Source organism: Labrus mixtus, chromosome 8, assembly GCF_963584025.1.
Source record: "Labrus mixtus chromosome 8, fLabMix1.1, whole genome shotgun sequence".
Taxonomy (NCBI): domain Eukaryota; kingdom Metazoa; phylum Chordata; class Actinopteri; order Labriformes; family Labridae; genus Labrus; species Labrus mixtus.
This window is the reverse complement of record NC_083619.1, coordinates 27952203-27967187: the sequence shown is the minus strand read 5'-3', so window position 1 is coordinate 27967187 and position 14985 is coordinate 27952203. Positions and strand designations below refer to the sequence as shown.

General features: G+C 41.8%; 2 protein-coding genes across 2 annotated transcripts in view; both read right to left on the bottom strand.

Annotated features, from left to right (window-relative positions):
- Positions 1–902: 902 nt before the first annotated feature.
- LOC132979561 (tripartite motif-containing protein 16-like) lies at positions 903–11263 on the bottom strand. The gene is made up of 2 exons (XM_061045468.1): positions 11176–11263; positions 903–2932 (listed from the first exon to the last, which is right to left on the bottom strand). Exon 2 carries the CDS (start codon positions 2782–2784, stop codon positions 1105–1107), a length of 1680 nt encoding a protein of 559 aa, XP_060901451.1. The 5' UTR covers positions 2785–2932; positions 11176–11263; the 3' UTR covers positions 903–1104.
- A 2391-nt stretch (positions 11264–13654) lies between these two features.
- The window catches only part of LOC132979560 (tripartite motif-containing protein 16-like), a 2718-nt gene continuing 1387 nt past the window's right edge, over positions 13655–14985 (bottom strand). The window contains exon 1 of the mRNA XM_061045467.1: positions 13655–14985. This exon is cut by the window's right edge and continues 1387 nt beyond it. Within this exon, the coding sequence (XP_060901450.1) occupies positions 14361–14985 (625 nt within the window). The 3' untranslated portion in view covers positions 13655–14360.

The following is a 14985-nucleotide window of genomic DNA, read 5'->3' as shown; positions in this document are numbered from 1 at the left end:
TTCCTGAATCTCCCTCTATCCAACTTTCCAACCCGGACAGTTTCATCAGATGGCTGTTCATCATGAGTCTGGATCTGCTCGAGGTTTCTGCCTCTTAAAATAAGTTTTTCCTCTCCACTGTAACTTTGCTAAATGTTGCTTAGTGCTGTGCTCATGGTGGATTAATGTTGGGTCTTTGTAACATAATATAACAAAGAGTAAGGTCTTAATCTGCTCTTTCTGTGAAGTGTCCTGAGATCTCATTTGTTATAAAGTGGCACTATACAAATAAAGATTGTTCCATTGACTGATTGAGCCCCGTGTGAAAATGTTCATTATTACATCAGAAATAAAGATGTTTACAGCTTCGTTCAAGAACAGTGTTGGTCTTTAAAGCTCATTTCTCTCTTCACAACAACTGGATTTTTATGCAACTCACCTGTTTACTTTCTATTAAGGCTTAAAGTGGTGTAGAATTAGGGGTGTGGCCTCTTTGAGTGACAGGTGGAAGCTGCTAGCTGTCTGTTAGGTGAGCTTCATCCCCGAGAGTAGGGCGCCCTCTTGTGTTGAGAAGCTGCTATTGTGATGTTTACTGCAGGAAGATGAGTAAAAACTTCAGTGAGTCTTTTGTCAGTTTCAGACGACATCAGTAAAGACAGATTTAAATATGTCATATCACATTATGTCAGTTTGTTCACACGAGTCTCAACAACCTGTAACTCTAATGATGCATTCAGGTCACATGGGAAATATAGGAAAGAAAAGCTCTGCTCATCCCTCAGAGACAAAGCTGTTTCAGTGAGGAGTGTTGTGTCCCCGCTCTAGAGGAACTTGAACACAACATGATGAGTGAACCCCACTCTTCCCACTCCCAAAGAAAGCCAGCAACACAAGTCAAATTCAGATTTAGAGCAGCAGTTTAATCGTCTTCAGAGGTGAGAAAATGGCCAATATAACAAAAGAAAATTATGATTTACACAACAGACCAGACGAGGTCGAAGTACCGCCCATAAAGTTTGATTGACAGGTAACGACGATCAGATCTCAGCATCGAACATGAATAAAAATCAAGTTGAAGATTTAAAACACAGCAAGTTAAACATCTGTCTCGTTAATGACTTCTGTCTACTTCAGTTTACACAACTCAGCAGAGTCTCCAGTACACCAGTTAAACCCCAGTCCGGCATGTAGAGGCTGAGTGAATGTGGTCTGGACTCTGTGGAGGAGAGTCATGGTTTCAGAGATGCTGTAGAAGGACAGAATACCTGCTCTGTGATCCAGGTACACTCCTACTCTTGAGGACCGAGGACCTGAGACACGAGTTTTGACTTTGTTGTAACAAAATTTATATCTGTTGTTGTAACAAATTAACTGCCAAGATTTGTCATTGAGTCCAAACAAACATTCATCTGAGCTCCCTGCTCTACGGATATTCTTGTATGCGACTGCTACACAAACTCCTCCTCCTCCTCTCCTCTCCACCTCCCAGTAACAACGTCCAGTCAGACTCTCTTTACTCAGGACCTGAAACAAATCAGTGAATCTGTCTGGGTGACTAGCGTAAGACTGTTCTTTAGTCATTGCTGTTACTTTTCTGTTCTCATCAGATAATAACAGCTGTGTGCATGCTGTGTTTAGATCCAGTGTGATGTCACATGAATACTTTAAGAACTCAGCTCTGGTCTTGTACTCTGGTTCTGACAGTAAATTATCCACTTCAGTCACTGTCTGTGAGATGTTTGTCAATTTCTCTTTCAGGACGTCCTGTAGTTTATCTCTGACTTCTGATACAGCCGTTGTCACATTCTCAAAGTACCTCAGAGGACGGATATTGATGCTGGATGAGGGTGTAGATTCACTGAGTGGTGACAGTGAGGGGTAGTCGTGTAGAAACTGGTTGTGATCTTCTGTGTCTGAGAGCTTCTCCAGTTCAGCATCTCTCCTCTTCAGCTCAGTGATCTCCTGCTCCAGCTTCTCCTGAAGCTCTCTGACTCGACTCACTTCAGTCTGCTGCTGGGATCTGACCTGTTGCTTCACATCAGAGCGGCTTTTCTCCATGAGACGAATCAGCTCAGTGAAGATCTTCTCACTGTTCCCTACCGTTTTATCAGCCGAGCCATTGATAGCCTCCTCCTTCTGTTGAAGCAGCTTCAGATCTTTCTCTCCGTCCTCGATACTTTGCTGGATGTTTTGTCGACTCACCTCGAGCTCTCTCTGCCTCTCGCTCCTTTCTGCTGCAGCTAAGACTGTGTCGTGACCTTTGTGTTCGTCCATTAAACAGAGATAACAGATAGACTGCTGATCAGTACGACAGAAGATCTTCATCACCTCATCATGACGAGAGCACACGTTCTCCTGGAGCTTCTTGGACGGCTCCATCAGTTTGTGTCTCTTCAATGGAGGTGCTTCAAAATGAGGCTGGAGGTGTTTCTCACAGTAGGAGGCCAGACACTGCAGACAGGACATAAGAGCTTTACGTTTTCTCCTGGTGCAGACATCACAGGCCACATCTTCAGGTCCAGCATAGCAGTGATCAGCAGGAGCAGCTTGGAGTCCAGTCTTCTTCTTCTCCTCCACTATATCTGCTAAAAGAGTGTTTTTCCCGAGAACAGGCCTCAGTGTGAAGGTCTGCCTACACTGAGGGCAGCTGTAGATTCTCTTGTTGTCTTCTTCATCCCAGTGTCTTTTAATGCACCTCATGCAGTAACTATGTCCACAGGGAACAGTCACCGGATCCTTCAGGAGATCCAGACAGATCGAACAAGAAAGGGATTCCTGACCCAGCTGAACTCCTTTCTGCGCCATTTCTCCTCTTGGTGATGCACTTGTTTTTTTTTACGATCGTCCTTCACTTCCTTAGAACTGTAACTAGTTGGACCTCTGATCTACACAACATGTGTTTGAGCAGTGAACGTCAGGTCTTGTTGGTCACATCCATCCTCACACTGTAGATCTGAAGGAGGGAACAAAGAAATATATGGTCAGTGTACAGCTAGCTGTGTTTGAGAGCAGGAAGAATGGCGAGGGGATATTATTCATCATCACACAGATCTTACTTTTATGATAAAGTCCTTGAAGCACTATGAATGTAATTTAAGATAAAATGTGTATTTTAGATGCATTGTTGCAACTCTGAACCCCAAAGGACCTGTTTGCAACCCTGCAGTTAATTTACAGTGACGACTGAATAAATATAAATTACAAAAATGACTTTAATACAAGCTGATTTAGTTTAGTCACAGCTATCTGTTATCCTGGATTTATATTCAGACAAACGGTGAATTTTAACTAACACATGCGCGATACGGACTGAATGAAAGAATGAGGAAATGAAACGTCTTTTCTGGCTCTGAAAGGGGGAGGAGACATTGAGAAACTCGGGCCGTTTTCCGAATAGCCACAGTTCAGTAGGCAGTGCGTACTTTTCAGTATGGATACTGAACAAGCTCTGATCTGAAAACTAGGAAGGTCTTGTCAGCTAGGTGGGTGAATCGAAACTTGCTTTGAGTAGATATTGATAGTGGGTCGTTGTCAGGCTGTTTGGACTGAGCACTTAAGTTTCATTCTCTGAGCGTCAACAGGAGAGGCAGTTGACGCGTGTTACACCCTCTGTTGCAAGCTGAAAATGTGGGGCAGGATTTTCACGAAAATCCAAGCTTAAAAGAGTCTGAATCCGAAACTGCAGCAGAACAAGCTCTGATCTGACAACTAGGAAGCTGACACTTCAGTGTGGCCACAGAGCCCGGGCATCCACGACTACTGCTTTGCCTATTTTCTATGGTCATCTGCTAAATGCAACATGTGCTACAAGAAATCTCTGTCATTCATGGGAACAGGAAAAAACACATCTGTCATAGACAACGAAATCTGAACAACTTGGCTCTGCTTAAGAAAGCCTCTTCTACCCACCCTTCATTTACTTTTGGCCTCTGGAACTGTCAATCTGCTGTGAATAAAAGTGAATTCATCCAAGCACTTGCAAAAATGTCAGACATACAGGCGCTTGCCCTTACTGAAACCTGGATCCGCCCAGAAAATACAGTCACACCAGCTGCTCTTTCTGTTGACACAGTGTTCTCACACACACCCCGCTCTGTTGGACGTGGAATACCTGGAAATTCAATAAACTCTTCCCACTGAGCAACAACTCCTCATTTGAATATCACACAATCTTGGTTACTGCTCCTATTAAAATTTACATTGCTATCATTTACCGCCCACCAGGGTGTAATCTGAATGATTTTGTTGTGGAACTGGACATGCTACTCTCAGAAATCCCTGATGATGGAACACCACTGATTGTAATGGGAGACATGAATATACGCACTGATAAAGCCCAGGCAATAGACTTCCTTGCTCTCCTATCCTTATTTGACCTCACGCAGGTCCCAACTCCTCCTACCCACAAAGCTGGCAACACTCTTGATTTAATCCTGACTCGGAACTGCTCAACAGCAAACCTGACTGTCACCCCTCTATATCTATCAGACCACTTCTTTATTCAATTCACAATCTCCTTGCCGGAACTCCCTCAGGCACAGCCACAAATGGTGTCATACCACCAAAACATGCGATCGCTCAAGCCAGCTCAGCTGTCTAACGAGGTAATGGCTGCCATGCCTGCCCAAAAGGTCTTTACCGCACTCTCTACAGACGAGGCTACAGACATACTCTGCTCCACACTAGCCTCATCTCTGAACAAGCTCGGCCCTCTGGTGTCCAAACCCGCTCACAAAACCCACCCTAGCCCATGGCTCACAGAAGTCATAAGAGAGCAAAGAGCAGGGCTGAGGTCAGCAGAGAAAATGGCAAAAATCCAAACAGTCCGCTGACCTCAATGACTATAAGCAAAGACTTGTCTCATTCTCCTCCAGCCTGAAAACGGCCAAGACAACATATTAGATAAGATATGCAATGCCACAGATACAAGAAAAATGTTTTACTGCTTTTAACTCACTGCTTCAACCACCTCCTCCTCCACCCTCCGATCTGTTCACACCAGACATGTTTGCCTCGTATTTTACTGAAAAGGTTGCAACCATCAGTAACCAGTTTTGTGAGCCTGACCAACTCAGCCCAAAGGCACCAACCAAACGTGCCTCACTCGACTCATTCTCCTCTCTGACTGAGGATGAAGTATCTAAGCTTGTGCTAGACTCTCGGCCCACCACCTGTCCTCTGGACCCAATACCATCAAGCCTCCTGCAGACCATTTCCTCTCCGCTTAATGCTGCACTTAAGCATATCATCAACTCCTCTCTCTCAACGGGTGTGTTCCCCACCGCATTCAAGCAAGCTCGGGTCACCCCTCTGCTCAAAAAACCCACACTAAACCCAGCCCAGGTTGTAAACTACAGACCGGTTTCTCTTCTGCCCTTTCTGTCAAAAATACTTGAGCGCACAGTCTTTAAGCAAGTCTCTGAGTTCCTGTCCAGAAATTATCTGTTTGACCCAAATCAATCAGGCTTTAAGCGGGGCCACTTTACTGAAACTGCACTACTGTCAGTAACAGAATCGCTGCGGGTCAGTCCTCAATTCTATTACTGCTAGACCTGTCTGCTGCCTTTGACACAGTCAACCATCAAATCCTCCTATCCACGCTCTCTGAACGTGGCATTACAGGATCTGCCCTCTGCTGGTTCGTGTCCTACCTCTCTGGGCAATCCTTTAGAGCACACGTCAAACTCAAGGCCCGCGGGTTAGGGTTAGATAATATCTAATGTCTATGAGAGTTGGCCCGCCGGTATGTCACACGCACCGCTAATACTTCAAGTCCCACAATGCACACGGCGTTGGTAGCCAGTGCAAGCTGCGTGAGAGCCCTTGCCTCCCTCCTCTCCTCCCCCCATCTGTCGCTCTTCAGCAGCCTCATGCAGTTTAGTCACCTGAAGTTTAGCTAACAGCCTGTCCCTCTCCCCCAATGATGGCCAAACGAAAGGTGGACTTTGAAAACAGGGGGTTTCAAGCTGTTTGTCTTGTGTGCGGAGCCGATGTAGCTGTAATGAAAGATATCATACACCAGGAAGCATTGTCTGGCAAAGCCTTGAAAATGGATCACGTAATGAGCACCGTAACACAAGCAGTTAACTTCATAAGAGCCAAAGGTTTAAATCACCGCCAGTTCATGTCTTTTCTGGAGGAGGTGTGTTTGGAATATGGTGATGTGCCCTATCACACAGAGGTGCGGTGGCTAAGCCGGGGGAGAGTGCTTAATAGATGTTTTGAGTTGCGTGAGGAAATCTGTCAGTTCATGGAAAGCAAAGGGAAAGTCACGACAGAGCCCCGGGATAAAAAGTGGCTGTGTGACATTATGAGCCATCTCAATGCGCTCAACCTGCAGCTTCAGGGGCGGGACCATACGATCACTAACATGCACGCTGCAGTTCATGTTTACATGTGAAAAAATACATTATAACTTTATTTCAATAAATATTGAATATGCACGGCCCTCGACATGAACCCAGTTTTTAATTTCGGCCCACTGTGTATTTGAGTTTGACGCCCCTGCTTTAGAGTGTCATGGAAGGGAGAAGTGTCCAAAGCGCACCGCTTATCCACAGGGGTACCTCAAGGGTCAGTGCTTGGTCCCCTTCTCTTCTCCATATACACAAGCTCACTTGGTTCAATAATCCGCTCTCATGGCTTCTCATACCACTGCTATGCTGACTATACCCAGCTCTTCCTGTCATTCCCGCCAGACGATGTTACAGTCTCTGCAAGAATCTCATCATGCCTTGCTGATATCTCTAAATGGATGAGTGAACGGCACCTTCAACTCAATCTTTCAAAGACTGAGCTCCTTGGCATCCCAGCCAGTCCCTCTATGCAACCACAGATCAATATCCAGCTTGGAACAACCAAACTCATGCCCACAAAGTCTGCCCGGAACCTGGGTGTCATGATTGATGACCAGCTAACTGTTAAGGTTCAAGTAGCCTCGATTGCCCGGTCATGTGGCGGCAGTAGCTCAGTTTGGGCGGCAGTAGCTCAGTCTGTAGGGACTTGGGTTGGGAACCGGAGGGTCGCCGGTTCAAGTCCCGGTGCGGACCAAATATGGAAGTTGGTCTGGTAGCTGGAGAGGTGCCAGATCACCTCCTGAGCACTGCCGAGGTGCCCTTGAGCAAGGCACCAAACCCCCTCCCCACCATCAGCTCAGGAGCGCCCGCTGTGTCCATAGGATCCTGTTTCTGCATGTGTGTGTTCATGACTAACAGAGTGTAAAAACTGAAATTTCCCCTTGCAGGGATCAACGAAAGTAAATCTTAATCTTATGTCGATTTGCCCTGTACAACATCAGGAAGATCAGACCTTACCTGTCAGAACACGCTACACAGCTCCTGGTATGGTGGTGATATCACGCATCGATTATTGCCCACTACGCTTTGCCAATGAAAGGCGTCTGATCCAACCTTCACAACAGGGTCCTAAGTCTCTGACTAGACCAGGGGTGGGCAAACTTTTTGACTCGCGGGCCACAATGGGTTCTAAAATTTGACAGAGGGGCCGGGCCAGGAACAGATGGATGGAGTGTTTGTGTGAACTAATATAAATGACATGTAAAAGCCATTACATGAAAGGATTTGGCCTTTAACAGGTAGCAAAGCATGAATATGCAAGGCTCATTGTACAAATTGATTTCCAAATGCATTCATTTAATTACACTCATTCATGTGTGAAAATATGTCCACAGCAAATGCAAAGTCACAAAGCCAGTTCTTGTCGCTTAGCTCAGGAAATTCGTCGGATTTCCCCATTAACTCCAAAAATGCGCTGATCTCCTCTTTCAGCTCCCACACTCGTTGAAACACTTTGCCCAAACTTAACCAGCGGACACGAGAGTGGTACAGTAAGTCCTGATGATCTGCATCAGTTTCCTCCAGGAACATAATAAACTGACGATGCTGAAGTCCCCTTGCTCGTATAAAGTTAACAAGTTTTACAACTGGATTCACGACATGATTAAGCTGCAATACAGACTTACAGAGATTCCTGATGGATGATGCAGTGAAGGAAAATAACATCCTGGTTTCACTTTATCCTGGATTCTTTTCAGCAGCCCAACATGTTTTCCAGTTAAATTTGGCGATCCATCCGTTGTGACATTGGCAAGTTTACTCCAAGGTAGCTTCATTCTCTCAATGACAGCAGACACCTGGTTATACAAGTCCTCTCCTCGCGTTTTTCCTTTCAGGGACTCCATGGTCAAAAACTCCTCCGTTATCTCAAAACTGTCATTAATCCCTCGAATAAAAATTAGGAGCTGAGCCGTGTCTTTTACGTCATTACTTTCATCCAGCGCTAGTGAATATAACTTAAAGGACTCAGCCTTTTTGTTTAATTCGCTGGCTATATCTTCGTCAATCAGTTCCACACAGCGAGTCACAGTCCTGTGTGATAAACTGATTTTTTCAAACTGGCCTTGGCTCTCCGGACACAAGAGACCTGCTGTCTCTACCATGCAGTCTTTTAAAAACTCGCCTTCGGAGAAAGGCTTGCTAGTCTTTGCTAATTTGAATGCCAGCAAAAAACTTGCCTTGGTCGTTGACTCTTGAATCGCAGTTTGTTGGTGAAAAAAATGTTGCCGGATTAAAAAGCCCAACGGGCCGTATATGGCCCACGGGCCGTAGTTTGCCCATGCCTGGACTAGACTCTTCTCCTCTGTCGCCCCCCGGTGGTGGAATGAACTTCCAAACTCCATTCGATCTGCAGAGTCCCTCTGCACCTTTAAGAAAAAGCTAAAGACCTAGCTCTTTCATGAATACCTACTAACTTAATGATGATGGTCTCCATATTATTGATGATGATGATGGTAATGACGATGGTTTTTGTTTGATAACGATGACTTATAAGATGGTTTCTATACTGATTAGAGCTCTCAAGAACTGCCCTCAATGTTGTGCTTTGCCTCTGGTCACTTCCTGTCAGCACCTGTGTGTCCAATCAGACTCAAAGCTGATCGTTTGCTCTGACATTGTTCCCTTTTTTCTAGATCCTTGCTTGTGTTGTTCTCTCTCTGATGTACGTCGCTGTGGATAAAAGTGTCTGCTAAGTGAATTGTAGGATACTAACTTTCGGGTTTCATGCAGTATGGATCGGATGCGTGCTTTTAGGACATGAATTGTATTTTACCACCCACAATGCTGTGCAAAATTAAACGTAAATCATCACGTCTGCCTCCAAATCAAAACAAACGAGCGTGGATTAATTGAATCAATTTTTAATCTAGAGTTAAAGTCCAGACTGAAATCACTACTTTAAATTAACAACAGAAAATATAACAAATGTCTGTGTAGCCGGTCTGTCATGACACTCCGTATGCTACTATAATGTCTCTGCGTTGTGTTGTGTATGATGAGACGAAGACCAAAAACTTCCTTGCCAACTGGAGAAAATGTATTTTCACACCATCTGCCTGTGTAAAATAAAATACATTCAGTACAGCAACTTCATACGACTGGGCTTCAACATGCACACCTCTCCTCAGCGGGGTCTCAGGCCGTCTAACACAATGCATACAGGTGTGCTGTGACATTCTTTTATAAACGAGAACAAAAACTAAATAAAAAGTATAAATTGTATTTCAGCTTATTTCTTACTCAACAGTGGCAATTTTGTGTTTTTGTCAAAACCGAAAATGTACTTAAACAGCTAAACTAATCTTCTTATACTGTACACTTCACTTTATATTAAAATAACAAAATAATTTGTGATCAAATATATCTGTAAACAACAAGAACAAAGAAAGAGCTCACATACCTGTGTAAAATAAAATACATTCAGTACAGCAACTTCATACGACTGGGCTTCAACATGCACACTTTTAAAGGGAAGGAGAAAATACAGCGGACCACATGAGAAACCACACGGATGCTCTTAGTTCGCCTAATTAGCATATACAAACTAAGTGCTGTACGACAAATAAAACTCTTCAAATACATTAACCAACAGTTAACATGTTATTAAAACGTCTGTGAGCCTAACGAAGTATAGTTGAACCACTATTTAGCATGTTTTCCCCGTGTTTTAACACTTTATGAGCTGGGGCACATGAAAACACTCACCTCTCCTCAGCGGCGTCTCAGGCCGTCTGAGGAGAGAAGCGCGAATCTACAGGATGTGACATCATCACAGCAGACCGCCAAAACAAAACAAACTCCAAAATAAAATACAAAAGTGCACATAAAAATATTCATATTTGAAAAAGATGACAAAATGCAAATATGACTTAAAGGACGGACTTTTGGTGAATTATAAATAATTTTGACAAAGCATTTTAACACACCTGTTACATCTGCATTATTATAAAACCTTTCCCCCTCTATTTAAATAATGATTTCACTATTTAAATGTGTCTTTATTGGTTTATTTTACTTTATATTCTGTACATTACTGTCTTTTATTTGTACTTTCCTTTATGTACTGTATGTTATTTAGTTATTTAATCTGTCTTTTACTTGATTTACATTGTGATTTAGTTTTGTTTACCTGACTGTATGAGCATTACTCTTCTTGAATAAAGCTAAAAATAAAACCGGGTGGAAGCGGCCGGTTCGGGTAACGTAAATGACATCACTTCCTTACTGAATGAATCAGAAGAAGTAGGAACAAATATCTGCCTACTGAATAGTAGGTACTAAACGGTATACAGCAGATAGTAGGTACTAAACAGTATACAGCAGATAGTAGGTACTAAACAGTATACAGCAGATAGTAGGTACTAAACAGTATACAGCAGATAGTAGGTACTAAACAGTATACAGTAGATAGTAGGTACTAAACAGTATACAGTAGATAGTAGGTACTGTCTACTGACAGATTGAAAACTCGGATAAAAACGTTTTATAACATTGTTCTGCCGAGCTGAAGCTCAAATCTTCACCAGACAAAATAAAGTGAAAACTGAAGACACCTTAACGTCTGTCCTGTGTGTGTGTGTGTGTGTGTGTGTGTGTGTGTGTGTGTGTGTGTGTGTGTGTGTGTGTGTGTGTGTGTGTGTGTGTGTGTGTGTGTGTGTGTGTGTGTGTGTGTGTGTGTGTGTGTGTGTGTTCTGGCACTGAGCTCAGGCTAGCCTACTAGCAAACTTACTGTTCACAACTTAACACTCTCTCACTCAAACACCAAAATAACATCGTCAGGAAGCTCTTTACTTTTAAATAATTACACACATATTAGCTGAGTTTGTAACCATAAACATACCTTGAAAAAGTGGAGAAATAATCCAGAGTGGGTCGGTGATGTTTACTCATCAACAGATGTTAGGAGTCTGAGGGAAAAACCACGTGTTCCTCTGGTACGACGACGCAGACAGAAGCAATCGATCCTGGATGAAGTAGCTCAGACTAACTCAGTAGAAAATGAAAATCGTAACTTGAGCCAAAGGAATTGGATTTGTTTGAAAGTCTTGAAGACGCTTGACCTCTCCTCAGTATTTTTCAGTTGTAAACTAACCAGTAGAAGGAGCTAGAATATAAACCTCTGTGGATCATTAGAATGATAATGATGGAGGATGGTCACATGGGAGTTGTTAGCTGAGTCGTCCTTGTTTTGCCTTGAGGTGTAAACAACCCCCGGTCACCTGTGGGTCATCAGGGTCACTTATTCCAAGGTGTTACTGGGGCTTCAGTTGTTTTGAGAGATAATTAAGAACAGCATTGTAGGTTGGTTATAGATGGTGTCTCAGACCACCAGCTTTGTTCAGGGATTAGGAGAGAAAATTATGTGTTTAATGTTTGTCTGAGAAAACTTCAGGACTCCATGATGTACCTTGTGTTGTAGTCTGCAACCCCTCCTTCCTTAGTTTTTTTCTTTGGTTATTTCTATATTTTCGATTAGCCCATCCTCCCCTCTTTTGTATGATGTTACAATGTTACATGAATGACTCCTTATTTATTGTGTAAATAAATACAATCTTAATTTTTGTGTTAAAACATCATGTTCTAATTTGTGAAATCAGTCACCTGAATGTCTTTTTTATAACCTTCACAAGCTCTTTTCATTTAGTACACAATATTATATAAAATCCTCAATATTCAGTACCAAGTCTATTTTTCTTACTGCATTAATTCTCAATAACATTGTATTTTAAACCATGAATTATATACAGAATAAAAAATTTACTTAAATAAATAAGATAATTTAAATGGTTGAGCTCATTAAAACGTCACCTAACGTGTAGTATTACCAGGATTACCCGTGTTATGGTTTTAAAAGTGACCCTGTTAACTGAAGACTTTTAAGAAAATTGCGTCTGCTGTTGTTTGTCACAGTTACCAAAGATATTGAAGTCAAAAATTGTCCTAATTAATGCCTCATTTTTTAGTCTTTTAATTTAGATGTATCCTATGAGTATTTTAGACAACATCATTTAAAAAACAATTATTTTGGACTCTTCCGCCTTCAAAAACAGTTGTAACTATGACAACCAACTATGAACTTCTTAATCGCGACCCTCTAATCCCTAAATCCCTCAGTGAATAAAAGTTTGTCTTTTTGTTTCTTTTATCACAGTTTAATTTTGTAAAAATGTATTTTATTTCCCTGAAAACACTCCTATTTTATTGGATATTTTTATTGCGTAATATAAACTTGTTCAGTCTCCAAGTGAGGCCTCAATACTGCAAAAAACTCACCCTGAAAAGTCCAGATAAACATATTATTTCAAGATATATAACTAAAGAATAAAGATCCGAAATGCTTGAAAATAATATGTTTATGCAAATATGACTTGATGACATATTTCTAACATTACAACAAGTTAAATTTGCTTGCTGAACCAGCAATATTTTTACTGATTAAAAACAATCCAGGTTTTATTTTGTATCTTGAAGAGGTTTTTCTGGACCTGTCAGGTGATTGTGTCTTTTAATAAGTGTATTGTTGACTAGAAATGACATAAATACACTTGGTAATATGGAGAAGAATGGCAGCAGAATCCAGGGACAGATGTATATGAATGAAGATCAGAGGGAACTAGTGAATAACTTTAAGTAGTTTGACTTCTTTTCACTCTCTTCTGCACAAACTGAGTTCAGGTGCTTAAGTGGATCTTTACATCCCTGGTTAGCAGGATGAAGGCGCCCTCTTGTGGTGATTTTTACTCTCTGCAGGAAGCATCTGTATTATTATCCTCCCTTAATATCAATCACACCGCTCAATGTAAATACTGTTACAACTCTACCTCAAGTAAATTAACCCATCTGTTACATATATATATTTTATTATAAGTTATCTCAGCATGTTTGCTCGACCCAACACTGCACTATTCTCTCATCGAGCCTTGTACGTGTTAGTCTTTGCTTACATTGTGTTTATTGTTGTAAATTAATGTTGTACTTTTTGTGCATTGAGAGTATCGTTTTAACGAAGTCAAATTCCTTGTGTGTGAAATCATACGCGGACAATAAAGCTGATTCTGATTCTTCTGATTCTGATGCTGCATTCAGGACACATTGGAAATATAGGAAAGAAAAGTCTGTCAAAATGTTTTTAGACGTCAAAATGTTAAAGAAAACTCTGCTCATTCCTCAAAAGCACATCTTTTTTAGTGAGGAGAGCTGAAAGAACAGAGAGTGAGTGACAGACGCTCTTCAGCTCTAAACACCAACACATGAACAAAGTGACTGAGTTTGACTCTCCATCAGCTTCTTACGACACCCTGCAATGAAGACGAGAAGAAAACATTTTGTTCATGTGTTTATTCAGGAAGTCAAACTTCAGTTTGTTCAAACATCAAATCAATAAAGTGTGTTCAATGTCTCTTGTTCAATCATTTCATGAACACATTCACTTCATCCACACAATCAGTTTGTTTGATCAGAATCTCTCACTCAAAAGAAAACGATGATTTATCTCCTTATTGATTTAATCAGGAGGATTACAGTTTTAAAACACCTCAGAGGACATTTTTTACTTTGAATATGAACAACAACATTTATTCTGACTAACTCATTTCTTTAAGTGTGATTTTATAGATTTTCTACAAATGTACAAAATGGTGAGAAGAGAAAATCAACATTAAAGAAAAGTTTGCTGCTCTCTCTCTTCAGACTCATGAATCAGAACAGAAACAACAGAAAATATAAATGTATGAAAACAAATAATCAAACATGGAGAGTGGAGAGAAGTTGATATTTATCACTCAGAAATGTGAGTTCAGGTGAACAAAAGTCATCCTGAGCAGTGAAAGAGTCCACGGCTAAACAGACACAGGAAGGAGTGTCACTTAAAGACACTCAAACATTTACAGAACAGACAAGAAGTAAGCCCATAAAGTTTGATTGACAGGTGACGACGATCAGATCTCAGCAACGAGCGTGGATAAAAATCAAGTTGAAGATTTAAAACACAGCAAGTTAAACATCTGTCTCGTTAATGACTTCTGTCTATTTCAGTTTACACAACTCAGCAGAGTCTCCAGGAAACCAATCAAACCAGAGTCCAGCATGTAGAGGCTGAGTGAATGTGGTCTGGACTCTGTGGAGGAGAGTCATGGTTTCAGAGATGTTGTAGAAGGACAGAATACCTGCTCTGTGATCCAGGTACACTCCTACTCTGGAGGACAGAGGACCTGAGACAGGAGTGCTGACATTGTTGTAACAAAAGTTATATCTGTTGTTGTAACAATCTAACCTCCAAGATTTGTCATTACCTCCAAACAAACATTCATCTGAGCTCCCTGCTCTGCGGATATTCTTGTATGTGACTGCTACATAAACTACTTCTCCGACACACTTCACCTCCCAGTAACAACGTCCAGTCAGACTCTCTTTACTCAGGACCTGCCAACACCGACCAGTGAATCTGTCTGGGTGACTAGAATAAGGATTGGTCTCTCTCGTGCGTGTTACTTTTCTGTTCTCATCAGATAATAACAGCCGTGTGTGTGCTGTGTTTGGATCCAGTGTGATGTCACATGAATATTTTAAGAACTCAGCTCTGGTCTTGGGCTCTGGTTCTGGTCCTGACAGTAAAACATTCACTTCAGTCACTGTCTGTGAGATGTTTGTC

Coding starts and splice junctions, on each gene's coding strand:
- LOC132979561 (XM_061045468.1), bottom strand. CDS start 2,784: ATGGCGCAGAAAGGAGTTCAGCTGGGTCAGGAATCCCTTTCTTGTTCG.